The 27,818-nt window shown below is 49.4% G+C and overlaps 1 protein-coding gene across 7 annotated transcripts in view; it reads left to right on the forward strand.

The window, feature by feature from the left end:
* The window catches only part of Dab2ip (DAB2 interacting protein), a 162,653-nt gene that overhangs the window by 55,146 nt on the left and 79,689 nt on the right, over nucleotides 1-27,818 (forward strand). For all 7 annotated transcript variants that reach the window (XM_090330559.1, XM_090330558.1, XM_090330561.1 and 4 more), the window contains exon 2: nucleotides 20,609-20,712. In XM_090330559.1, the coding sequence (XP_090186685.1) occupies nucleotides 20,609-20,712 (104 nt within the window). The remainder of the gene's footprint in view (nucleotides 1-20,608; nucleotides 20,713-27,818) is intronic.

Below are 27,818 nucleotides of genomic sequence, written 5' to 3' on the forward strand. Positions count from 1 at the left end.
AAGAGTTTCTGCCTTTCCAGCAGGAGACTGGGCTTATTGGAGGGGGAGGTGGGTCCTGTATTTTCTCTTTCCAGTAACAGAATCCTCATCTGGAAGCTGCGTGATGCAGGAGATTGACTGGAAGAGGGGGTGGGGGTAAGGGGCAGGGCTTCCTTTCCTGGTGGTGGGAGGGAGGCACACCAGGAAGTCTGCCTTAGAACAGGCAGGGGGCCGGGGGAGGCCCAAGTTGCCCACTGAGGGTCCCCCCCCAGGATGGGAGGGCCGGCTATAGGCCCGTTTGCAGGATCAGGTTATCTTGGAAGCTCAAAGGCTGGCCCTATGCCAAGCCTGACCACAGAGAGATTTTGAGCAAATGCCATGAGTGGAATCTAAGCAGGTCCCAAGGGGTCAAATTCTCACTCTTCTTTGGGCTCTGGTGTGTATGATCCCCTAAATGTCACTGCTCTTGTCAGCAAGGGCCAAGGAGGGAGGCAAGCAGGCAGTAAACATTGGCTGGCATTCCCCCAGAATGAGGAAGACTTTTTCCCACAATGGACTGGCGGAGCCTACAGGTTCAGGGCTTCCTCAGGAAGCGGCAAGTTCCTGGTGTGCAGAAGCATGGGCACAAGAGTTCAAGTAGACTCACGGCACAGGTTTGTGTGTGTGTGTGTGTGTGTGTGTGTGTGTGTGTGTGTGTGTGTGTGTGTGTGTGTGTATGGTTTAATCCTGTAGGGTCTCAAAGCCTGTGATTTCCCCAATTCCTCTGCCTTTCCTAAAATGGCCTCTGGCCTTTTCCAGGTTTGGTGTAGCAGATCAGATATCTGACCTCAAGCCTTGTGATGTTGAACAAATCATCCCGCTTTGAACCCCTTGTTTTCTTAGTTGTCAAATAGCAGTTGCTGAAAATGAAGGGTTCATTGAAGAGACAGATTGCTGGGTGAGAAATGGGAGGGAGTTGAACAAATGCCCAATCATGTTCTAGGCCCCTAGGGCCCCTCTTGAACCCACTCTGCTCCACCCCCCCCTTAGAAATGCCCTCTGTGACTTTCCTTCCTGCCTTTTGTCTGCCAATCTAGTCGTGAGTGGGGAGGCCCAGGGAGGACCGGAACTCGCCCTCCTGCTCAGCTGACTGGCCAGGCATCATGAATGTGTCAGGCTGAAATCTGAATTTCAACTTCCAGCTCCCACCTTGTGAGGATGCGAGGAGTGCTGCTTTGTGTCTCAGCCTTGAAAGAACTCACAGGGGAAGGGGAGGGAAGGGGAGATGGAGAGTAAGAGGGGGAGAGACTAACCCAGCAGAATTTCTATCTGGGAGTAGGTGCTGGTGGCTGGTGCCTGTAACCCTTAGCTACACAAGAGGCAGAGATAGGAGGACTGAAGCTCCAAACCAACGGGAGCGAGAATTCATGAGTTCTTCCATGGATAGGAAAGGAAGGGGCAGCCAGTGGCCTGACAGTGGCCCATCCTGGAGAAGTCAGGTAGGCTCAGAGCCTTAGAGATGAGTATGAGGTAGAGAACCCTCCCCGCCCCCCATGCCCTCCTTGGTGGAAGGTGGCTGGCTTAGTTGTAGACTAACCTTCCACTAACCCCGCAGCTTGACTCTGTCCTCTCCCTTTGGTCCCCATCCATTTTTTTCTTTGACAGGTGAGTGTCTTTCTCCCCACGATCAGAGGGGTTTGTTCCCCTCATAGTGGCAGCAGACCCTAGAGGGTTTCTGGCCTCTGCCACTAGCAAGGAAGGAAAACAAGCAGGAACCCTGGCTTTGTGTGTTCAGAGATAGGAAAGTGCAGCCAAGAGTTGACTGGTGACGGGGTCTGCGGGTGGCCAGGCAGGGGGAGGGGTGTTGGACAGGCCTCACCTCTGAGGGCCTATTGAGGGGTGATCCTTCCCAGGTCCACACTTGATGGTTGGGTCACCCAAGTTTTGGCATCCACTTGGGGACACACGGAGGCTTGGAGGGTTTATAGCTTGTCTGTCCACTTTCACAGAAGTGAATTTGGAAGTCTGGACTGTTGGCCATTAAGATGGTGGCACAGTTGAGGACTTGGTTTGCGTGTATTAGTACCAGGGCTTGAACTCAGGGCCTGAGTGCTGTTTCTTTAGCTTTTTCACTTAGGGTTGGCATTCTACAACTCGAACCACAACTCTACTTTTAGCATTTTGGTGGTTAAATGGAGATAAGAATCTCATGGATTTTCCTGCCCAGGCTGGCTTTGAACCACAATCTGAGATCTTAGTCTTCTGAGTAGCTAGGATTATGGACATGAGCTACTGGTGCTTGGCATGGTTGAGCTGACACATTGTCTCTTAACTGGGAGTAATGGTAGCTAAGGTCTGGAATGCCTACACCTCCCCCCCCACCCGCCCTAGTCCTCAGATGTCCTTACAGGGAGAGCCTCTGCTTCTCAGGAGGCCTCTGACATCACCTCTTTCTCTGTTCCTGCTGAGACATGATGCAGGGCTTAGCCCCTGTGTCTCCTGACCTTCCTGATTTCCCCATACTTTGGGCATTCACTCTCTTTATCAGGTATAGTGAGGGTAAAAATGGTACCTGTGTATTTTGGCTTCTGTTTGTTGAGTGACCGCCTGGGAAGGATCACCCCTCAATAGGCCCTCAGAGGTGAGGCCTGTCCAACACCCCTCCCCCTGCCTGGCCACCCGCAGACCCCGTCACCAGTCAACTCTCGGCTGCCCTTTCCTATCTCTGAACACACACAAAGCCAGGGTTCCTGCTTGTTTTCCTTCCTTGCTAATGGCAGAGGCCAGAAATCCTCTAGAGTCTGCTGCCACTATGAGGGGAACAAACCCCTCTGATTGTGGGGAGAAAGACACTCACCTGTCAGAAGGGAAAAATGGCTGGTGACCAAAAGTTCCCAGGTCCACACTTGATGGTTGGGTCACCCAAGGTTTGGCATCCAGTTGGGGACACACGGAGGCTCGGAGTGGCTATAGCTTGTCTGTCCATTTTCACAGAAGAGAATCTGGAAGATGGTGGCACGGTTGAGGACTTGGTGGATCCTGAGATTTGAGATCAGGCCTTGACTGTTTTTTGTTTTGCTTTTGTCTTGCTTTTCTTTTTGGTAGTACTGGGGTTTGGAACTCAGGACGTCGTACTTCCTATGTAGTGCGCTTCGTACTCAGCCATGCCTCTAGTCTAGATGTTTGCTGGTTATTTTTCAGAGAAGCTTTTACTTCCTGCTCAGGGGTGGTGGGATTCCTCTGTTAGGCTCCTTGGTAGCTAGGATAACAGGTGAACGCCCCTGAATCCAGCTCTTCTAGTCTTAAGGAATTCTTTTTTTTTTTTTTTTTTTTTTTTTTTTTGCCAGTCCTGGGCTTGAGCTCAGGGCCTGAGCACTGTCCTTGGACTTTCTCAAGGCTAGAGTTCTACCACTTGAGCCTCAGCACCACTTCCGGCTTTTTTCTATGTATGTGGTACCAAGGAATCGAACCCGGGTCGTCATGCATGCTAGGCAAGCACTTTAACCACTAGGCCAAACTCCTGGCCATCTTAAGGAATTCTTTTCTCTGCCCAGGCTGTCCTTGAACAACCAGCCTCTCAGATTATAGAGGTGAACCACTGACACCAGTGGTTAGCCTCTTCTTTTTTTGCCGCTATTGGAGATTGAACTCAAGATCTTATGCTTTCCTCTAGGTTTTTTTGTTTATTTTTTTTTTTTTTCCATTCAAGGCTGGTGCTTTATTACTTGAGCCACACCTTTACTTATTTTTGGGGTGGGGGTGGAGAAGGGAAGGATTAATTAGAGATAAAAATCTCATGGACTTTTCTGCCTAGGCTGGCTTTGAACCATGATCTTAGCTTCCAAGTAACTAGGGTTACAAGTATGAGCCACTGGAGCCCAGATGGCCTTTGACTAAGACTTCCTTCTATCTGATTTGTACAGTAATGCCATGAAGAGTTCGTAGCCATCCTCACCGACAGTACTGGCTATAAGTGGGGAAGGAAGCTGGTTGCTCACCTAGCATCTCTAGGAAATGGTTCTTTCTGATTGGCTCCTCTACCTGCCTGGAGTAGCTCAGATGAGGACCCTCCCCACCCCAGGAATAGCTCCGTTTCCCTTTTCCTCCTGTGCCTTGCTGTCTTGTATTCTGCCACCTGTACCCTTTCCCTGCGCAGGTCATGGTTCTCAAGGCTTTCGTCTGTTTTTCCTCCAAGTCCCTTGGAATTGAGGGTTCACTCTCCAGCCTGCACTCACTGGGTTCTTTTTTTGTTTTGTTTTGCTTTTTTTTTGTTGTTGTTGTTGGTCATAGGGCTTGAACTCTGGGCCTGGGCAATGTCCCTGAGCTCTTCAGCTCAATGCTACTGCCCTATTCCTTGAGCCACAGTGCCACTTCCAGTTTCCTGGTGGTTAATTGGAGATAAGAGTCTCATGGACTTTAGTGCCCAGGCTGGCTCTGAACTGTGATCCTCAGATCTCAGCCTCTTAAATAGCTAGGATTATGGGCATGAGCTTCCGGTCCCTGGCTTTTTTTTTATGCCAGTCCTGGGGTTTGAACTCAGGGCCTGAACACTGTCACTGGGCTTTCCTCAAGGCTAGAGCTCTACCACTTGAGCCATAGCACCACTTCTGGCTTTTTCTATGTATGTGGTACCAAGGAATCAAACCCAGGTCTTTGTGCATGCTAGGCAAGCACTCTACCACTAGACCAAACTCCCGGCCTCTCATTGGGTTCTTGAAGCCAGCAGTGCTAAGGAATCAGCTAAATGCCAGTTTCCTGGCCTCCTTTACTCTCCTGACTGGTCCTGATCACCTTTATTAATAAGATAATAGTTCCCCTCACCAAGTTGAATGTGGGCCCCTGTGAGGTCCTCGCCTGAATATTTCAGCTCTAATTCCAATCATCCTGAAGATAAGGACCACCGCCACCACCACCGCCACCATCATCGTTATCATTTCCAGGGAAAATGAGCTGTGGGTGGTGAGTGAACAGTGCAACGTGGGGCTCCAGAGCACTGGGGAGTTGCCTTTCTTTGATTGGTGAAACTCACAGCACCAGATGCTCCACTCTTCTCCCCCCACCGCCCAGCCCCAAGGTGTGTGCTTGACCTCAGAGAGTCAGGTTTAGACTTCTGATGCCTGGCTGCTGAGGTAGGAAGGAGATCCTGCTTCGTTCACACACTGCTGTGAGGAGGGAGAGTCTCATACTTGGGGACTTTTGCAGCTTCAAAGTTAGGAGGCAATTGTTTCCATTGATAGCTAAGGAAACTGAGGCTGCAGAGCCAAGGACACTTTCCTAAGATTACCAAGAGATGCAGTCTGGAACCCAGAACCCTTTCTGTCTTATTTCCAAGGTGATTTTGTTTGTTGCTTATCAGAACATTTACCCCAGAAGCCAAGCATCTGTGGGTCATGTCCGTAATCCTAGCTACTCAGGAGGCTCAGATCTGAAGACAGTGGTTCAAAGCTAGTTCAGGCAAGAAAGTTTGTGAGACTCTTATGTCTAATTAACCAGCAGAAAAGCCAGAAGTGGAGCAGTGGCTCATACCTGTAATCCTAGCTACTGAGGATGCTGAAATCTGAGCATCATGGTTCAAAGCCAGCCTGAGCACTGAAGTCTGTGAGACTCTTATCTCCAATTAACCACCAGAAAACCAGAAGTGGCACTGTGGCTCAAGTGGTAAAGTAGTAATCTTGAGCAAAAAAGCTAAGGGACAGTATAGAGGCCTTGAGTTCAAGCCCCATCTGTCTGTCTGTCTGTGTATGTCTGTCTGTCTGTCTGTCTGTCTGTCTCTCTTTCCCTCTCTCTCCCTCTGTCACACACAAACACACATCCTCACATCCTGGACTGTATACATATTTTGCTTTAGAAATTACATGAAGCCTTTAGAAGAAAAAAAGTAACTCTGTGATATTTTCCCCAGCACCTTCCTCTCAGGGCCACTTGGTTAAATGTCAGGAAAGGGAGAGTACTTCCTGGCCAGGAACATTCAGAGCTTTCTGGGAGCTGAAGTTCTGTTTTCTATGAGGTAGGCATTTGGGGGGATGGCTTCTCACCTCCCCCTTTCCTGTGAAGGAGTGTGGGGTGTGAGAGGGTACTTTGAGAATGAGTGGCTGATGCCTGTGTATTGGTGCCTGCTCTATGAGTGGTGGTGGGTGGTTATTTTTAACCAGTGCCATCCAGTAGAAGCATTTGAGCATTTGTTCAATATTTAATTATCCATCTGAAATTGGCCCACGTGGCCTTGAGTTTGGAAGCGGTTCTCTGTGCTGTGATTTCCTCTGATTGCATAAATAAGGAATCTCAATAGCTCTCTGAATAATAATAATGGAAATAGAGTAAGTAGGCTTGGTACTTGGAACAGGCAGGCTTGGTCTAGACAAGTGTGACAAAAATGCTATGGCTTCCTGCAGCTGGCTTCCATCTGTGTTGTTCCCACTTCACAGCTTCTGGACCTTTTATTTAAGATGGGGTTACCCCCCCCAGTTCTCCTAGTTCCTAGTTCCTGTGTTGGTTTTTGACAAGCTGCTGGGTACTGAGCGGTGGTTTGGGAATTTTGCTTTTGGAAATCTTGTGAGCTTGGATTTCCCTCTTCTGTGTTCCTGACAGACAAGAGAGGGCTGTTGGCAACTGGGTGGTATCATTTCTTTCTCTGTGGCCCTTGGGAGGAGGCAGAGACAGAGACATAGCTATGAAATGAGGATGGCAGAACACAGGCTGGAAAACAGGTGGGAGGCTCTGTGCCCCTCCCTGAAGCTGCTGGCTTGAGGAGGCAGCAAAGAGAAGAGGAAAGCATAGGGCCCAGGGACACTGGAAGTCAGATGCCTTCTGTCCAGCTTGGTACAGAGTGCTATTTGGGGGATACTGAGTTTGGTTCAGGAGTATGTCCAAAATGGCAATTCCTGTCTGGGCCATAAATGCTGTGTGACTTTAGCCAAGTCACTGCTTGTCTCTGGTGGGATTAGACACTGAGCCAGGTGAACTGTCTCTGATCTGTTCCGGTCTGTGAGGGCTGATGGAGGAGTTATAGTGTAATCTCTGTAAGGTCTGGAACCCTCCAGAAGCAGCTGTAATTGGTATTACGGTTCAGAACATCATGCAGACTCTGGGCCCTGGGTCTGCCCTCGGGGGTGAGGGCTGGGTCAAAAGAAAGCTTCTATGAGTAGATTAGTGAATGATGTGGCTGAACAGGTAGGTAGGACCTGGAAGGGGAAGCCAATAAATATGTTCCTGTTCCCTGCTCCCCTCCCCCCAGTTGAATCTGAAATCAAAGATAGGATTTTGATGGAGACCCCAGTTTCTTGAGCACTGATACAATGCTGGCTGTTCCAAGGCTTTCACCTGCATTCCTGCACCAAACACTTATTCTTGCAGATGATTGTCAATCTCGGTTCGTAGATGAGAAACCAGATTCAGCCAGGTGTTGATAGCTCACAACTGTAATTCTAGCTGTTCGGGAGGCTGAGATCTGAGGATTGTGGTGCAAAGCCACTGAGACTCTTAGCTCCAATGAAGCAGAAATCTGGACATGGTAGAGTACTAGCCTTGAGTGAAAAAGCCAAATAAGGGCATGAGGCCTGAGTTCAAGACCCAGCACTAGAACAAATGAAAAGAAAAAAGAATCGGAGATTCAGACCAACCCAAGAGGCTCCCTTTCTGCACTGCTAAGTGATAGGCCGGAATGGACAACCCTCCTGTACTAACCAAGCTGTGACTTAGGACAGTGACTTGGCAGCCACAAGCTAGACTGTTGTGCAGTAGAGGGAAGTGTGCAAGTTTGCCTGTCAGTGATCCCTCCGAAGGCTGTCTAGGTGGGAGAGGCCCTGGGTTTGAGGGGAGCAGGATGGGAACATTTGGGGGAATAGGGCAGCCACTGGCCTCTCTGTAGGGGTGGTGTGGAGGCAGGCTGTCAGGAAGTCCTCCAGGATTCTGGGGGGTATGAGTGGGGAGGCCGCATGTCTGAAGGGACAAGGGACACAGAAAAGAGGCCATCTGATCCTCAGCTGGCCAGGGCTGAGCTCCTGCTGTGTTTAGTCCCTGACTGTTTGTTTAGTCCCCTGCCTGTGGCCTGCTTGCATTGTGGGGGCGTGTTAGGGCACTGTTGCAAGTTTCCCATGGTATCCATTTAATTTCAATAATGCTTTTTTTTTTCCTTTCTTTTTTTGGCAGTCGTGGGTTTGAACTCAGGGTCTCATGCACCATACCGCCATGCCACGCCCCCAGCCTTCAGGAATGCTTTTCAAGCCCCGTCTTTTATTTTGTGATAGTATCTTAGGCTCTTTGGTGGGGTGTGTTAGAACATTCTCTTATGAACTAGGAGATGGGGATCAGGTGTTTTCGCACTTGAATTTGGCAAGACAAGAAGTCAGGGCCCTATGTCAGCCACCCCTGCATTATGGTATCCTAGAGTTTTTACTTAGAAGTGTTCCTAAAATTCTCAAAAGGATCGGAGCCTGGCACTCAGAACGAGCCCAGGATTTGCCCTAACAGAGGGACCAGGTCTTTGGAAGATGCCCCAGGGAGCAGTGGGGGCTGGGCTGGGGATGGAGCATGTTGGCAAATGCAGGCTGGGTGTGAACGCTGCAAGGGGTGTCATGTCTCCCTGGGGACAGGAGAGAATGCGCAGATGCTGGGGGCTGCAGGGGCTTCAGTCCTCAGGGGAAGAGTGGCATGCAAAACTGGACAGTGCTGGACAAGCTTGGCAGGGATGGAGACTGGGAGAAGCTTGGGTCTCTTCAAGGCTGTGAGCTGAGTCACGGTTCCACCTGGAACAGAGGCCCTGCTGGCAGAGCTATAGGTTCAGTGCACTCAGGATGGGGTCCTTGTGCTTCTCAGCTCTGGATCCAGACCCGGAGAGTCCAAGCTGCCAATCATTGACATCTGCCCCACCCCCACAGGCAGTGTTGCTTGCAATGGGGGGGTGGTGAGAGGGGGGCGCATTGCTCTGTGGCTGGCCAGAAAGTGGGGAAAGGACAGCCTTTAAGGGGATACTCCCCGGGAGACAGATTACCATTATGTGCCTGTGTGTGTGTGTGTGTGTGTGTGTGTGTGTGTGTGTGTGTGTGTATGTGTGTGCATATGCTGATATTGGAGCTTGAATTCAGAGTCTTGAGCTTTCACTTGGTGTTTTACTGCTTAATCAGAGATAAGAATTTCATGATCTTTCCTGTCTTAGCTTGTTTTAAACCACAATCCTCAGAGCTCAGCCTCCTAAGTAGCTAGGATTATAGGCATGAGCCTATAGTGCTTGGCTGCTGCTGCTGCTCCTCCTCCTCCTCCTCCTCCTCCTCCTCCTCTTCCTCCTCCTCTTCCTCTTCCTCCTCCTTTTCCTCCTCTTCATCTTTCTCCTTCCGTTTCCTCCTGCTCTTCCTCCTCCTCTTCCTCCTCCTCCTCCTCCTCTTCTCAGCTCAAACTGGGCCCAAACTCAGCCTTGCCTCAGCCTTCCAAATGCTGGGATTATACTTGTGTACCACTAGGCCTGGCTCAAGAATATTTTTAGCATGTAAAAATGATATAAAACTGAAATTCCAGTGTCTACAATTAAAGCTTGATTGGAACCATGTTGACTCATTTATAAATGGTCCATCACTGCCTTTCCCCGCTGCAAAACAGACTTGGTGCTTGAGCCAGACCATATGGTTTGATAAGCCCCAAATATTTGGTGCTGGCCCTTTATGGGGGAAAAAGAAATTATCCCTGAAATACAGCGATGGTTGCCTGTTCTCTTTAGGGGAAACTGGCCACATAAGGTGATGTATATCCTGCAGATTGACTTTATGCTTTTCCTTCATATGCATATGCTTTAAAATATGTGCATTGTGTGTTTTAAAAATGGGCATTGAGAAACCAAACACAACAGAGAGAAGCAAATGTGTATTTAAAGGACCCCTTATGTCCCAGTTCCAGCATCACAGAGTGAATGACAGTTCTCTTCTGGCCTCACATACACCCTGCAGCTATAAAGAAAAGTGTTGGAGAAAATTCAGGAATGGAATCAGCGAGGGTGGCTCTGCAGAAATGCCTACAAGTCCTCTGACAGAGAGGAAGTAAGTGAATCCGCCAGTGGCCAGGAAGTCCTGGCTTTTCTGGAAGATGGGGAATTCTTTGGAAGTGAGGTGTCTCTTCGGATCAGGAGTAGGAATTTTGGGGTTGTCCAAAAAGCTATTGTCAAGTAGCTCTTGAGGAAGGCCATACACAGCTGACTGGTGATAAAGTCTGTGGAGGCTGAGAAGTTTGTATGATTGATACTGGGTCATCTGTGAAGCCAACCGGATGGCAGGGATTTAGGGGTGGCATGGACCCTTGCCCTTCCTTTTTTTTTGGGGGGGGGAAGGGGAGCGATTGGTTGTGGGGCTTGAACTCAGGGCTTGGGCACTGTCCCTGAGCTCTTTCTCTCAAGGCTAGTGTTCTACCATGTTGAGCCATAGCACCACTTCCAGTTTCCGGGTGATGACTTGGAGATAAGAGTCTCATGGGCTTTCCCACCCAGGTTGGCTTTGAACTGCCGATCCTCATATGTCAGCCTTCTGAGTAGCTAGGAATACAGGCGTGAATCTCAGCATCTGGTTTGGCCTGCCTTGTAGGAGCAGCCCTACCTACACAGGAATCTGGGCTGGCCATGGAAAACCATGTCTCCTCAGCTCCTCTTCAGTATCAGCTCCTGGGTCTGACCCTTCTGTCCCCTTGGAGGAGCTGCTGTGCCTTCTCCTCACCAAGTGTTCAGGGTTGAGAGTACGGCTTTGAACCCCGAGCTCTCCATTTCATCCCCATGTTGCTCTCCCAACAGACTCCATCCCCACCCTCCCCACACCTCCTACCAGGGCAGTATCCCCTGACTCTGAAGCCCCTTCTGAACTTGATGGCCGCTTGAAGTCTGACCTCATTCCCACTCCAGAAGCAAATCACAGTTCTTTGGCCTTGTGGCCCCCTCCTGACCCCCCTCCCCCAACCCATGCTGCGAAAACACAAAAATGTTGATCTCAAGGAGGTGTCTCTCCTCTTTACCTGGGGCTGGGGCAGCCTGGGAATGTGGGGAGGGGTTCAGGGAAGAGAGGGAGGGGACTTGGTATCCTGAGGGACTCTGGATTTGCCCTCCAGTCCACCTCTACGCAGTGACTTCTTTCTGCCATCTGAGGCATCTCTCAGATTCAGGGACCCTGGGCTTTGAACCCTGTCCTCTGTCTCCTGTAACCACACCCACTTAAGCAAAGCTTCAGTTTCTTCCTGTTAAAGTTGGCGCCAACATTTCCTACTCCTGAGTAAGTTTTTAAGATAGAAATACATAGCACTATCTTTAGATCTGTTTCTCTTTCTCCCTCCTTCTACCCTTCCCCTCACCCCCTCAGGGCCTAGAACTTGCTAAAAGTTCTTTTCTAAGCACTTTACCACTTGAGCCATTCCTTCAGGCCTGTTTTCTTTAGTTACTTAGGGGATATTTATTCCCAGGCTTCCCTGGACCTTGATCCTCCTCTTGATGTTTTCTGCATAACTGGGATGTCAGGCCTGTGTCCTTATGCCTGGGCATTGCTTGAGATGGGGACTTGCAAGCTTCCTTTTCAGCTGGCCTCAAACCATGACTTTTCCCATCTCTGTCACTTGAGTAGCTGGGATTATGGGTATTGGCCATTTGACCTGCCATGAAGGAGGCATCTGTTTCTCCACGTTTATATTACATGGATAGACAGTTGTTTTAGTACTACTATTTGTTGACAAAAACAAACAAATAAGACTTCTTTCCCATTAATGTTCTTTGGACTCCTCCCCTCCCAAAGTGCCATATGTGTGTGGGCCTGTTTTTGGACTTCATTCTGCTCAGTTGATCTGGACATTTTATTCTTATGCTAATACTACACTTGCTTGTTTACATTCGTTGGAATTTGAGACTGGAAAGTATGTCTTGAAATTAGTTAATGTAATAAATCCCTCAACCTTTTTCTTCTTCCTCAAGCTTTATCGGCTATTCTGAGCCCTTCCCTTTTGCCATTGTAAAATTCATCTTGTTTAGGTGTCTTTGAAAAATTTGCAAGAGTTTGGATTGGTATGGTGTTGAATGTCTAGGTCCATTTGAGAAAATGCTCATCTTGGATGTGTTACATGTGTAGAAGTATTTTGTGATTGCCTTTGTAAATCATGATAAAGGGCCTGAGGCTCTATTGTACTCACAGGCTAAGAGTTGGCCTAAGAGATTAATGGGAGTTGGCAGAAGGCACAGGATTCATGGGTCAGAGACAGGGACTGTGACTCATGTCCTGATGGGCTGTACAAGTCTGGCCTTTGCTTTGATCCCCCTTCCCCTGGCACCTAGGGCATATTCTAGAGCATAAAATGATGTCTTCTAGAACATAAAATGGTGATGTATTACAGAATAAACTCATGTGCTTTGCTCTTTCCCAATACAACCTCAGGTGCCTTTCGGAACCCAACCCATGAGTCAACTGTTCCTTAGGCTAAAAATTACCCACAGAACTGAATTCCGGCTTTGCTTCCATGCTCATTACATCACTGAGCCAGGAGTTCAGGGAATCACTTGAAATTGAATTCTAAGTGGTCATGTATGGAAAAGTAAAGAAAGTTGAAAAATTATATCTTAGGATAAATAGATGTTTAAATCGATGCCTAAATTTGTCAGAAAAGATAAGCTGCCTGTTTCATATAGCCAACCACCCAATTGTAATTTAATATGATGATTTTTAAAACAAAAGCATAGAATATTAAGTGCCAAGGAAGAATTTTTTTGATGGGGTGGGAGAGAATGAGTGGAAATGAAGAGTATGTTGGATTTAGTAATGAGTCTGAATATTCAGGGTTATTTGTATAACCTGGGCTCATCCTGCAGTGCTGTAATAGAATTTCTGTTCACTCCAGAAGTGTGTCTGAGAGCTTGGTGCTGTGTCTCACCTGTAATCCTAGCTGTGATCTGAGGACTGTGATTCAAATCCAGCCTGGGCAGAAAAAGTCTGTGAGACTCTTATCTCCAATTACCCACCAAAACAAACTGGTAGTGGAGCTGTGGCTCAGAGTATTAGAGTGCTAGCCTGGAGCCCAGAAGCTCAGGGACAATCCCTAAGTCCTGAGTTCAAGTCCATGAACAAAAAAGAAAAAAAATAGAAAAAGTAATGATTACTGAGGCTGGGTTCTGGTGGAGCCACTTGTAAATCCTAGCTTATCAGGAGGCTGAGCACTTGAAGATTATGGCTTGAGACAAGCCTGGGCAGGAAAGTTCTGTCCTAAAGTTGTGTTTATGACTCATGGCGGTGAGGGAGAGAGCACACAAGGAACGTGATGAGCTTTTAGTCATGGCCTGTAGGGGGCAGCATTTTGTAAGACCCAGGCTTTGGGTGGGATGATTTTCCCAGAGGTCTGAGGCTGCGCCCTTGAGAAAGTGGAGAGAGGACGAGGCTAGGATAGAGAATCACATCCTGGATCTTGTCTCTGGGGAGAGGAGGCTGCAGTCACCAAAGTTGACAGCGACTGCTCCTTTTCTCTGAGAGAGAGAAGGATTGGTATTTGTGGATGGCACAGTGACCTTGTCTTTGTGGGTTGCTTAGATAGTTAGGAAATGGCCTTATTTGGTCTTGTTTGTCATAGCCTCTGAGTCACCTTGTCTGAGGTTGATGATGGCCTGTGAGATGGTTTATGTCCAAAAGGAGAATATCTGGAATGCAGTGGCAAGAGTTGGACTGGCCTCCAATGTCAGCGGTGCCCTCATCCTTTCTGCACGTGAGGATAAGTGCTCTCTGCTTCCTGGTTCATCAGCTGTATAGAGTCACACAGCAGCCTCAGCAAAATGGAGATAGGGAGTCCAAGCTACTCAGGAGGCTGAGCTTTGAGGATCATAGTTAGAAGCCAACCTGGGAAGACCAATCTGAGGGGCTCTTAACATGGGTTTTTGTTGTTGTTGGTGGTGGTAGTGGTGTTTGTTTTTGCTTTGGGGATTTTTGTTATTGATATTGCTTTTTGTCTTTGGAGGGGGATAGGAGGGTGCAGAAATGGAGGAGGAAGGATGAGCAAATGCAGTCATGATACTCAGTGGACAGTATGTGGGAAATGAACTATGCAACTTGTGAGTGGGGATGGGAGGAGGAAGCAGCCCTCTTATTGAGGGCTTGGCAACCAAGCCCTCTTATTGATAACAATAAAATTACATTAAGGAAAAAAAATTCCACAAGTGGAGATGTGGCTCAAGTGGTCGAACACCAGCCTTGAGGGAAAAAGCCAAGCAGAAGCACAAGGCTGTGTGCGATTGCGCACACCCGTCCCATGCTCCTGTAACTGCCGAGACTCTTCTTGTGCCTTCTCTGATGGCCGCCCTTTCCTGCCTGTCCCCACTTTCTGTATCCTCTGTCTAACCCTCTCTATTCATTTTCTTTCCTTGTTGCCTTACCGCTTTGAGAATGCCACACAAACACTATGAGAAAGTTGTGAGTGGCTTTTTTTTTTTTCATTCAAGATGCTGCTGCTAGGATCTATTCAAGTGGTATGCATTCTGCTTTGTGCTGCTTTTCCTCCCCAGGCTGGCTTTGAAATGTGATCCTTAGATCTCAACCTGCTGAGTAGCTAGGTTTACAGGAATGAGCCTCTGGTACCCAGCTTTTTAATTATTATTATTTTTTCAACGAAACCTATCAAAAGGGTGTGTGATGGCATGTGGTAGTTTTGATTTGCATTTTCTTGATTGCTGTGAGGTCACCTCCCCTTTCCCTGCCAGCATTTGCTCCTTGTGCATCCTTGTGGGTCTTCATCTGAGATCACTGCCCTCCTGTCTGCTTTCAAGCAGTAAGGTTTGGGCCCTGCAACCCGACCACCGAAATTTGGTGTCTTGTCTGAAATTACAGGATGTTCCTCAGGCCCGCTGAGTTTCCATAGGAACAAGTAACAGCCATCCTTCATGATTAGGTGGTATCCCTGGCAACCAAGCCAGCAGCATTTGAATGAAACAGATTTTTATTTTATTTTATTTATTTATTTTTGCAACCATATGAAGTATTTCTCCAGTGGTGGTATCTGAGAATAGGAAGGCAGGCTGGTCTTGCTGGTAAAATGGGGGTTATTCCCCGTCTTGTAGTGTGAAGAACGGACCCCAGGGTCTGTTTTGTAAGTTTTGGAGTGATATCACATAATGAGGGTGAGACTGGACCTCGCTCCTAGGTCTAGGGGAGACTTGTATAAGTCAGGGGCTCCCTTCCCATGGTGCTTTCTAGAGATGCCATCTTCACTCTGTGTGATCTTGGCAGATTCACTCAACCTCTCAGATTCTGCTAGTAATGTCTGTGTGGCTCAAGCCTCTTAGGGTTTCCTTCTCTGTTAGGTCAAAGGCTTAGGTTTAGGGCTCTGAGATATGAGATGACTTTCCAGAGTTAGAGGAAGGGTTAGGATGGGCAGGTAGGAGAGTGGGGCAGGAGCTTCCTGCTCTTTTTCATGGGGTAAAATTGAGATTTTAATTTTTATTTACTTTTTTTTTTGAGGGAGAAATGGAGGGTGGAGATATCCTGTTTCCTGACTCACTGGCTTGTTGATTGATCAGTCAGGAGCCCAGAGACTGAAAGGGGTTCTCCTGGAGTCACACACAGAGTCAGGCTTGAATCCAGGCTCCCATCTTCATGCTATTCATTCTCAATGGGGGCTGTGTTACCTCTAGTGGGCCAAAAGTTTGATTTTGGGACTAGGGTTTGAAAAAAAGCTACTATTATTTTTTTTGCATACAATCCAATTTATGTGTAGTTCCTAAAAGATTGTGTACATTAAAAATTTATGAGGGGTTCTGGGACAAAAAGTGTCTAAGAAGATTCCTTAGGGGGAGCTGTCAGGAGAAAGATTGATAAATAAGATTCTTCCCATTGTATAGCTAATGTGTGCTTAAAAAAGAAGACTGAGAAACATCAGTCCAGAACGCAGAAGTCCAGCTATTATTATGGGTAGAGCTTGTAACAAGCTGTCAATTCCTTGGGGAGCCTTTTGACATGTTGGGTCAGGAGAGAGCCTGGCGCGTGCCAGACCCTGTCTTTAATGTGACTAAGCTACTCCTGTCAGAGGTGTTGATCTGACCTGTTGGGTCATCCTGGGGTCCCACTGGGAGCAGATGTTGCTCAGAACAAGCTGATTGGAGAAGGGTTTCACAGAAAGCTGTGGACAGTGTTATGGAAGGAGCCAGTCAGCACAGACAGTGGGCAGTCAGGGTTCCTCTGTAGGGGCCCTTAAGAACAGCAGAAAAGCCAGGCACTGGTGGGTCACACCTGTAATCCTAGCTACTCAGCAGACTGAGATCTGAAGATTGTGGGTCAAAGCCAGCCTGGGAAGAAAAGCCTATGAAACCCTTATCTCCAAATAACCACCAGAAAACCAGAAGAGGTGCTTCGGTTCCAAGTGGTAGAGCATTAGCTTTGAGTAAAAACTCAGAGATGGCACCCAGGGACTGAGAAATAAAAGCCAGAGAGGTGGGGTGGGGGGAGCAAAGCAGATGACTGTGGTACTGCTAAGACAAGGGCCCAGGAGACAGGGCCCTTCTGTGGAGAGAGGCAGTCCTCCTCCTTCTCTGGCTAGGGCTTATCTGTGGCTAAGTCCCAGAAAAGCCCAGAGTCCAGAGCTTGGTTGGTAAATGGTCCACAAAGGCAGTGCTGGGCCTCAGCTGTGAGGCTGTGTGTCACTCCATCTGTCCTGCAGTCCCTTCCCTGGACTGCTCATGCTTGAGAGGCTTCTTTCTTTCTGAGGCAGGTCTTAGAATGTTGGTTAAGGCTGGCTCAGAACTCCTGGGCTTGGGTGATCTTCTAGCTCGGCCTTCTGGTTGGGACCACAGTCAATCTCAGCCTGTGAAGGCAAATTGAACATGATCTGGGGGTCCTAGGAAACACTTCACTGCGGATCTGTGTGGTCAAGGGAGATCGGATAAGCTCCTTTTCCTCTGGCTTCAGATGTGTGTGTGTGTGTGTGTGTGTGTGTGTGTGTGTGTGTGTGTGTGTGTGTGTGTGTGTGTGTATTGTCAGTTGTGGGGCTTGAACTCTGGGCCTGAGCAATTCAGCTTAAGGCTATAGCCCTACCCCTTGAGCCACAGCGCCACTTCAGGTTTTCTAATTGGAGATAAGCATCTCATGCACTTTAGTGCAGGGGCTGGCTTTGAACCTTGATCCTCAGATCTGAGCCTCCTAAGTAGCTAGGATTACAGGTGTGCGCCACCTTACCTAGCGAGTTTTATAATTTAAAAAAAAATTATCTTAAGTAATGGTACAGAAGGGTTTCAATCCAACAAACTGGTTGATTAGTACAATGCTACTTTCTTCCTTTTGTATCGTTTTAAAGGGAATGTACCGAGGAGTTACAGTTACGTAAGTCAGGTAACGAGTACATTTCTTCTTGGACAATGTCACTGACTTCCTCACTTCTCTCCCAGTGTTTTCCTCCCACTCTCACCCACAAGTTGTGTAGTTCAACATAGTATCTGGTGAGTGCCATCGCCGTATTTGTTCATCCTTTGTCCCTCCATTTCTGTGTCCCTCCTTGACCCCTCCCCCCAAGACAGATAAATGAACATAGAAGACATAAAGAAAAGAAAACAAAAGCAATCATGAAAAAACATCTTATTCCCATTTCCTGGAGCCCCTTTTGATAAGTACGATTTCATATGCTCAGAGGCACATAACATACAATGCTTCTTGGTCAGTGGTATCCACTCCACTTGTTCGGCCTCAGATTTATCGTCTATAAAACAGTAGATTGGGCCTCAAGAGGGCAAGATTCTGAATGGTTCCTGGAAACCATCCATCTTTGTGGTAGGAGGCCATGTAACCTCCCTGGGGACCTGGGTCCTGCCACACTATAGGTCTCTTGTCTAGATCCATGAGAAGCCACCTGCGTAGTAGGGGAGGTAAAGCTGTGGCCAGATGTGTGTGCAGGTGTGCTGGTGTACATCTTGAGATAAGAGGTTGCTGACCCCTGTTGTCCTGGCAACCAGGGGGTTTAGAGGTAGGCTAGCTTGTGACTGTGCCTGATGCTGTGTGGCTCCCCGCTCCCCCAGCATTCCATGCCTGAGAGACCCAGGAGAGTGAAGGATTCTGGGTCTGAACACAACCTGGCTTAGGGACTGCTACCCCAGCTTTAGTTTCTACCTGGTAAAAAATAGGTTTACCACTGCCCGCTTGGCTGGGTACAGGGCTGTGCATATGGGCAGGACCCAGATAGAGGTGGCATGATGTGTGCTGTCACGGAGAAGGTGGAGATGGTGTGTGCCGTGCTGGGGGGTGGGGTGGGGAGAGGGATGACAGCAGCTAGGGAAGCGTGGGAAGAGATTTCCTAGGGAAACCTCCCCACACAGTGGGTGTCTGCGGAGACGGTGGGGAAGGGGAGGGAAAGTTCCAACCAGAAAACCTGGCAGGGGAGCCAGCCAAGGTCTTCACGGGCTCTAGCCTGCTGCCAGTGGCTCTCACCTATAATTCTAGCTGCCCAGAAAGCGGAGATCTGAGGGTCACAGTTCAAAGTCAGCCCCAGGGAAGCAAAGCCCATGAGTCTTATATTTCCAATTAACCACTAAAAGTCTGGAAGTGGAGCTGTGGCTCAGTAGTAGAGTCTAGCCTTGAGCCGTCAAAAGAGATAGAACCCAGGCCTTGAGTTCAAGTCCCAGTACTGGTGCGTGCATGTGCGTGTGTGTGTGTGTGTGTGTGTGTGTGTGCACATGAGCACACACGCACACAGTAGTTGTTACTGGGGAAGGGTAGTGTCTGGTAGAGGGTTTATGGAAAAGGTAGGCCAGGATTGAATGGGTGACTTTGCCCCCTTAGCCAAGGCTCAGGATTAGAGCCAGTCCTAGTTGAGAGAGGGGCTCAGCTCTGTTCTTCCATGTTTCCTCCATCCAACAGGCTGCAGGGCCTTAGGCACCTGTCCTGCCTTCTGAGAATCTGCTCCTGTGAGCGATTATGTCTGCCTTCCTGTAGTTATGCTTATATCTCCACGCTGTGTGCATCTGCCTGGAGGTGAATGTGTTCAGTGCCCATTCTGCTCAGGTGTGGTCGTCAGGAGTTCTGCAATCTTCCCCCCCCCTCTCCCTCCCTCCCTCCCTCCCCCATCTCTCTGCACAACAGCTTTGACAGAAGATCCTGGGGTCTGTTCTACAGGAGCCTCCCTCTCCTAGCAAGTGTCTCCTCCAGGGCATGTTAATGGTCAGGTTGATGGGTGTCCTTGAAGTTGGTCACCCCACCGTCCCCCAAGAGCAGGAAAAGAAGCAGGATGTGGCCTAAGGAGACCAGCATGGAGACTGAATTGATGCAAGTCTTTTTTTTTTTTCCCAGTCCTGGGCTTGAACTCAGGGTCTGAGCCCTGTCCTTGTACTTTCTCAAGGCTAGCATTCTGTCACTTGAGCCACAGCACCATTTCCAGCTTTTTCTATATATGTGGTACAGAGGAATTGAACCCCAGTCTTCCTGTATGCTGGGCAAGCATTCTACCACTAGGCCAAACTCGCAGCACTGATGCTAGTCTTACGTAGACATCCACAGGCTTGGCTAAAGTCTGCAGGAGCTTTCATCATAGTGGCTCACATGGGTAATCCTAGCTATTCAGGAGGCTGAGATCTGATCATCTCTCCTTGAAGCAAGTCGGGCAGAAAAGTCTCCATGAGACTCTTATTATCTCCAGCTAACCAATCAGAAGTGGAAGTGGAGCTGTGGCTCTAATTGCCAGTCATCCCGTATGACCCATATTCGAACACGTACACGTGCTAGTGGTCGGGGTATCTTATGACTGAAGGGACCTTGGAGGTCTCTAAGCAACAGGAGGGGGCCTGGTTGTACCACTGTTTGGATGCCTGTGGCGACAGGGGGCTCACTGCATCACAAGATGTAAATGTGTGAGATTTGCCATATTAACAATTTCTCAGTGTGCAGCTCAGTGGCATTTAATTTGCACTGTCGTGTGACCATACCCGCCGTTCATTTTTATAACCTTTTGAGATATAAATGGAAATGGAAGCTTTCAACATTAACCCCCTCCAGCCCCTGGGAGAGCCTTTGAGCTACTTTCTGTCTCTACGTGTTTGACTGTTCTAGATATTTCTTATAGGTGGACCCTTAGAATATGTCTCCTTCAGTGCTGAGTTTATGTCACTTGATTATTTTGGGATAGAGTATCACTTTAAAAATAATTATTTTTTGGTGACAGTTTTGGGGGAACTTGGGGTGTGGGTTCTGTCCCTGAAGTTTTTTGGTCAACTCGCCCACTTGACCCATAGCTGTACTTCCAGCTTTTTTTTTTTTGGTGGTAAATTGGAGATAAACAACTCATAGACTTGCCACGTGTCAGAGGCTCATGCCTGTAATCCTAGCTCCTCAGGAGGCTCAGATCTGAGGATTGTGGTTCAAAGCCAGCCAGCCTGGACAAGAAAGTTCATGAGACTCATCTCCAATTAGCCACTAAGAAGCTGGAGCTAGCTAGCATTGAGCACAAAAGCTCAGGGCTAGTGCTCCGGATCTGAGTTCAGGCACTAAGACTCGCACTAAATGAATGAATAAGTGAGTAGATGAATGCAAAAGAGAGTCTCATGAACTTTCCTGTTTGGTTTGGCTTTGAACCGTGATCCTCAGATCTCTGTCACCTGAATAGCTAGGATAACAGGTGTGAGCCACTGGCATCCGTACCTCTATCAGAGCTACTGAATTGGCTCACGCTCTCTTTGTCCTTCTTTGCACAGAGTCACCCCAAGAAAGGCCAGGCTCCCGGCGCAGCCTGCCCGGCAGCCTCTCAGAAAAGAGCCCAAGCATGGAGCCCACGGCTGCTACCCCGTTCCGGGTCACGGTAACTATCTCTGCGTCACCACCACCGCCACCATCACTCAGCCTGGGGTGCTGCTCTGTGACCCCGCGGCCCCCCTTCCTGGAGCCTCACCGATCGAGAGAGCACCCAGCCAGCCTCCCTTACTCTAGGTATCAGACCCCTCAGCTGTGCCCACTCTATTCTGGGGCTTAGCCCTGCCCCTGGGCGCCACGAGGGAACCAGCATTTGTGGGGGGGGGCAGGGGGGGACAGCCCTGATTGCCGCCAGGCCTGGGAAGAGAAGAGGTGGGGCCAGTTTGGTGCATTTCCGTGCATGTGCACACATGAGCGTGCACACATGCACACACACCCTGAGCTTTGTCCACCCCAGCACGCAGCTTTTGTTTCTGTATAGTCACATCTTGAACAGCCCTGGGCGTGTCTTAATTTAATTCTGTCTTGGTTGGAAAAGGAAATAATTCTGTGTTCTCTGTCTGAATGATACCTTAGAATTGATAAAACACAGCGTATATGTTGTAGCTATTACATTTGGGCAACTCATGCATGTATTTTTTTAAATTTTATTACAAACCCATATGCTTGATAGAAGTGTTATCTAGTGACCAAATGACCTCTACCTCTCTCTCCTCTTCAGCAAACAGCACTGTGTCTTCCTGCATCCAAGGCTCTGGAAGGCCTGGCCCATAGATGGTCATTTGACCAGCCATTCATTCACTCAGGAAGCTCTTTGCAAACCTACTGTGTACCTGGCACTGTTGTTGGCATGTGCTGAGTGAGAAGAGCTGGCTAAGAGAGCCCAAGGTGGGCAAGGCCCTTATGGCTCAAGGGTTCCCCTGTGAACTCCCATTGGTAAAAGGGTTGCTATGATGGAAAAATCCAGGAGGGCTTCTCTGAGGTGGTGTGGCAGTATGTAGAGTGTGAGTTAAAACCCAGGCAATGGAGAGCCAGCCCTATGACAGGCCAGCAAAGGATGGGTACAGGTAGAGGAAATGAAGAGAGCTCAGGCCTGGTTGCCACTGCCTGGGGATCTGGGAGTGACTGTCCCCAGTGAGTGAGAGGGGGGTAGTAGAATAGGAGGAGCGGGGCGGGGGGCCTGTAACAGGTCGGGGAGTGTGGCTGCCCACTCAGCGTTGGGGTGTATGGGCTGCACATGCGCAGTCTGAGCCTGGTGCCTGGAGGATGGGATAGGTGAGGCGGGGTGAGGTAGAGCCTCAGGCACCAGGCTAAGGGCTAACCATAATCCTCTTTGGCATTAATAAGATCTGGAGCTCTGTCAGGATTGCCTCTGCATTTTTCTTTTTTTTGGTCAGTCCTGGGGCTTGAACTTTGGGCCTGGGTGCTGTCCCTGAGCTCTTCAGCTCAAGGCTAGTGCTCTACCACTTGAGCTACAGGGACACTTCCAGCTTTCTGGTGCTTAATTGGTGATAGGAGTCTCACAGACTTTTGTGCCCTGGCTGGTTTTGAACTGTGACCTCAGATCTCAGCCTCCTGAGTAGCTAGGGTTACAGGTGTGAGCCACAGGTGCTCAGCTTTTCTTTTTGTGCCAGTCCTAGGGATTGAACTCAAGGTCCACCAAGCGCTGTCTCTGCACTTTTGTGCTTAAGGCTAACGCTCTATCATATGAGCCACAGCACCACTTCTGGCTTTTTAGTGGTCAGTTGGTGGGAGGTAAGATGTCTCATGGATTTTGCCTGCCCAGGCTGGCTTTGAACCATGATCCTCAGATCTCAGCCTCTTGAGTAACTAGGATTGCAGGCGTGAATCTAGCTGCCTCTGCAGGCACCATCAGGATTAACTCATTTCTGTCTTGTGGAGCCAGAAGTCACTTCCTGTCCTCTCTGGACTTCGGGACCCCCGCAGGCAGGGTTAGGGTTCCGGGCCTCAGGGAAGGATGACCAGACAGATTATGCAGTACTGCTGGGGACGCTTTGCCCCAAGCTGTGCCTGTGTGGTGGGGCTGTGCTTGGGACCTGGGTGTATGTGTGTGGGGGGGTGGGGGAGAACATATCTTAGACCCCAGGACAGAGTCCTAGCTTTCTGAGGGCTTGAGGAGAGGGGCGTCTCCAGCAGCCTCCCCTCCTCTACTGGCTTCTTTCCCTGCTGCTCTAATGCGAGTGCCATCACACCTTGAAAACTGCTGCAATTTGCAGCTTGGTAATTGTCAGCGGGGCTTGGCATCTTTCCTGTCAGGCTGTCTTGGCTGTGTTTTCCTGGGGTGGAAGCCACCTGTGGATCAGAGTCAGTCCTACAGCCTTTGAGCCTCAGCGCCCACAGCATCCAACTCACAGCCCACCCTGTGTGAGTAGGATCTGCAGGGCAGGTGCACATGGGGGTAGAGCTGGGGTATGGGGGAAACTGACCATGATGATGATGAAGGAGTTTCCCCACTCTTCATAACAACCCTGAGGTGCTGCCATTTCACCCATGAGGAAACCAAGGTTCAGATCAGAGAGGGAAAGCCATTTTCCTGGTGTCACATAGTTCCTGAGCCATAGACAGGATGTTCAGCCATAGCTGTTTTGTGTCCTCCTCTGGGAACTTTGGCCCCTTGTCTGTATGTAGTTGTGAAGGAAATGAGGAGGTTCTACTCCAGTCCTGGGGACTGGAGCATTCAGTCATGGGATCTGGGTTCAAATCCTTGTTCTTTCACGAGCTGCATGGCTGTGTTACTCACTCAGCCTTCCTGAGTCTCATGTCCCAGAGTAGGTACTGAACACATAAAATTCACTACGCTGTCCTAGTCCTGGTTTTGAGGGGTGGTGGTGGGTTATGGTTTATGTGATACTTTGGTGCCAGTACTGGGATTAAATCCAGGGCCTCGGCCCTTACCTTTTCCACATAAGACTAGTGCTCTACCACTTGAGATACAGCTCCACTTCTCCCATTTGAGCCCCAGTTCCACTTCTAGCTTTTGTTGGTTTGACTGGAGGTAAGAGTATCATGGACTTTCCTGCCCGGGCAGGCATTTTGAATCACGATCCTCAGATCTCAGCCTCCTGAGTTTCTAGGATTATAGGTGTGAACTACCAGCTCCCGATTCTGAGTTCTATTTTCACTTCTGCTTCCAGACCAGTAAAGATCTGAGGAGAGATGAATTGAGATCAGACGACACAGTGTTTTGTGGGGAAAGTCAGGTGTACCCTGCATGGGGCCAGAAACCTCTGTCCTTATCCCAGCTCCCGCCCAGCACACAGCTGGCTCTGAGTTGTGCCAGCCACATCCTGCTCACATCCTTGTTCTCAGCTGGCGGCTGCTCCCTCTGTGTAAACCTGGAGGAGGCCCAGGGAACTTGGTTTTGCCTGGGGGAGGCAGAGAAGATAGCACAGGAAGTTTGGAATACTTATTGCTGTTTCTGCCATTGTACACCCAGGTAACAGGCTCACACGGGTGCCCCACAGGCGTGTGTACGTCAGGGCCTAGGGGCTTCTGACTCCTTCTATTTTCCACCTCCGTGGAAACTGAAGCTGGCACTGGGGGGCAGTGGGCAGGCAGAGGCCAGCCACATCCAGCTGGAGGTGGTTACTGTTACTGAGCCTGGGTTATCTGCACCCAGGGTCCCTCAGCTCTGCTCAGTTGGTTTCAACCTAGTCCATAGGGCAGCTATGACTCAGGGCTGGTCTATATCTACCTTTTGGAGACCATGAGATAGCCTCAGATTTCCTTCGAGAAACTCAAGGGAAGCCAGGCACTGGTGGCTCTCGCTTGTAATCCTAGCTACTCAGGAGTCTGAGATCTGAGGATCGAAGTTCAAAGCCAGACTAGGCAGGAAAGTCTATGAGACTCTTACCTCTAGTTAACCAGCAGAAAACCTGGAAGTGAGTATGGTTCAATGTGGTAGAGCACTAGCCTTGAACAAAAGAGCTCAGGGACAGCACCCAGGTCCTGAGTTCAAACCTCACGACTGACCAGGAAAAAAAAAAAAGAACGAAAGAAAATAAAGGGAATGTGCCTTGTAAGGCGACATCTGGTTTGGGTATTCAGTAAGTGGTTAACTGTCTGTTTTGAAAGCTAAGAGAGAAAGGGTTTCCAAGTCAAGCAACTTAGCATTGAGGCCCTGCAGGGTTTTGTATCCGATTTGTGATTTGGCAAGAGGTGGTCCCTCCTTCTCTCCCTGGAAGCTTCAGGTAAGCATGGCTGGGGCCTTGGTTTCTCCACTACCAACAATAGTGCCAGAGACTGGCTTCTACCCCTAAAGGCAGTCTGGGCCTCTGGGATGAAGGTCTGGGAGTACATAAGCTTACTTTCTCAGCTACTGGGCTGCAGGATTCACACCCAGGCTCTGTTCACAGACCTGGTGTCTCCTAGAAGGAGGGGGCAGCAGATGGGGCTTCAGGCCATGTGCTAGGCCACACTCTTTCTAGGCAGTGAGTCCATGGGCCCCCCCAGCCCAGCCTCCCGGGATGGCTTTCCTTCCTCTGCCCCCTCCTGTTGACCTTGAAGAACACTGACAGAATGCTGGCAGGGCCAGAGGTACGGGAGATGGCAGAAGGTGCTGTGAAACTTGACAGTCGATTGATTCCTCCTCAGAAAGCAGAAAGGGGAGAGTGGTGTTTGAAGGTTTAGTTGAAATTAGGTCTCAGGGCTATTTTTTGCAAGATGGAGAGGGAGAGGTGTCAGAGGGGAAGGCTCAGGGGGCTGGCAGAAGCTGCGGATAAACTCAGTACCAGGTTGATTGCAGATACTTCTAGAAGCGGGTCTTCGCTTCACACAATTCAGTTCTGGGTGCTTGGTTGGGCATATCCTATGTGAACCTGGAACAGGGATCTCTAGTTGAGCAGGACGGAGGAAAACTTCTACAGGTGGGACCTACAGGTGGGACCTTAGGGGCCAGGCTTTTTTTTTTTTTTTTTTCTTCTTTTTTTGGTCATGAACTCCGGGTCTGAGCACTGTCACTGAGCTCTTTTGCTCAAGGCTAGCACTCTACTACCCTGAGCCACAGGGCCACTTCTGGTTTTCTGAGTCCCATGGACTTTCTTGCCAGGCTGGTTTTAAACCCTGATCCTCAGATCTCAGCCTCCTGAGTCGATAGGAGGGGGCCAGGCTTCAAGGGGTGCATAGGAAGGAGAAGAATATTTTAATGGCAGGAAAACCTCACTGAGTAGGAACAAGCCAGTGGCCCTGTGTGAATGGAGTTTGGATGGACTGGAGGCATGCTGGAGAGAAACTGATAACATTTTGGAAAGGGGAGATAGAGCTACAGAGGGTGTTGGATAAGGAGACCTTTTGGGGTATAGACTGAGAATTTCCAACTGCTCAGCGTTCTCTTTACTCCTGTCGCCTTCCATGTTTATGCTGTCTTTCTTCCACACCAACCCAAAAGCGGGAACGTGAGCACAGATGGCAATCCCCACCCTCTTGCCTGTTCTGGGTCTTGGGGTTACTATGCTGGTCCTTTCCAGAAGTCTACCTGGGAAGGAGCCAGACATGAATCTTGGCCACTGCTTCCTTCTCACTCAGGTTTCTTTGCTGTGAACCTCTTTTTTCCCTATCTGGAAATGGCACAGGACAACCGTGCACAGGGGGCCATTTAACCAGTATTTATTTACCCCTGCTCCGTTCTTATGTTGGGGGCACTCCCTCCCCACGATTTGCCTTAAGCCCCAGGTAATGGGATAGACCCCTCTTCTCCACACTTTACACCCAGAGTCGAATCACCCCTGGGATGGGGCTCAGCTCTGGTACCAGGAGATGGAGAGGGACTCGGGCCACACAGTACAGTTGAACAGAGCTGGCCGTGTCTGTGCAGCATAGCTTCCCACCAGTTGGGGGCAGCAGAGGGCAGTGAGTGGACTCTCAGTGGCTACTCCTGGGGAGAAGGAGGTCCAGGGGTTTGTGTGCCACAGCAAACCAGCTGAACTAAACAAGCCCTTAGCCTGCCACTGGGCAGTAACAACAGCCCAGGCCAGCGAGCATCTGGGAGCTGGTGACAGCTGTGCCGAGCACGAGTGGCTGAGCTGGCTGGGCTGGGCTGGGCTTGACCAGAGAGCTATACCTCTTCAAGGGGCCACTTATAGGAGGAATTGTAGGTCTGGGGCTAAGACAGACTCCATCAGGAGAAGAGGCAAAGGGTGAGGGCCAGCGAGTAAGCCACCAGGCAGGGTTGTTGCACTGGGGTCACCAAACTGGGGCCAAGGCACACGGCACACTTTTTCACTGTCCACTTTGATGGTCTACAGGTCTCTTGTTCTAGCCTTCAATTGATGTGGAAGTCCTTACAGAGTCTGGCCACTTGCATTCAGCCAGTCTCTCCCATCCAGCATTGTAATTTTTGCCTTACAGAGAAGGATGCTGAGCCCCTAGAAAGAGGAGGTGCAGAGTTTGGTGTGTGTGTGTGGGGGGTGGGGGGTCCTTCTGTCAGGGAGGGAAAGAAGAGGGGTTTCTTTTCTAGCTCCATGGGTCAGATGTCTACAGGGACAACACCCAGAGTAGGAGAGGACTCCCCCTCCCCCACACTTTGCATCCTGGCCTGTGGCCAGTATAGACCCTCCCCTCTTTAGAGGCCCTGGATGTGGGGAGCAAAGCCTTTGTTTTCCCTCCCTCCCTCCCTCCCTCCCTCTGTCCCTCCCTTCCTCCCTGCTTTCTTTCTTTTTTTAAGTTTAATATCAGTTGTAAGGCTTGATCTCAGGGCCTGGGTGTTTATCCCTGAGCTCTTTTACTCAAGGGTATTGCTGTACCACTTTGAGCCTGAGCTCTACTTCTTAGAGTGTCAGGGACTTTCTGCCTGAGCTGGCTTTGAACCTCAATCCTTACAACTCAGCCTTCCCAGCAGCTAGGATGATAGGCATGCAGCACCAATCCCAAGGCCCCACTTTCTTATGCTGTGGAAGCAATGTGATTAGGTGGCCTTGGCTTTGTGAGTTCTGGGGTGGAGATTGTTTCCCACAGGGCAGGGGGCATTCTGTGGAGGGGGAGGTTGTGACATCTGTCTCCCACACAAGTCTCTACATTGCCCATGAGTAACTTTTTCCTGTGGAAGGACTTCAAGAACATGTCCAGTGAACTATGATTGTGATGATCCTGCCCCAGTGCCTTAGATGGCCTTGGTGGGCTGGGTTCTGGGTAACCCAGCCTTTAAGCTTTGGGACAGATTGGACCTTTCGCTGGGAATTCCCCATGTATCTGCTTCTG

The sequence above is a fragment of the Megascapheus bottae genome, chromosome 3 (assembly GCF_031878675.1).
Source record: "Megascapheus bottae isolate mThoBot1 chromosome 3, mThoBot2.hap1, whole genome shotgun sequence".
Taxonomy (NCBI): Eukaryota; Metazoa; Chordata; class Mammalia; order Rodentia; family Geomyidae; genus Megascapheus; species Megascapheus bottae.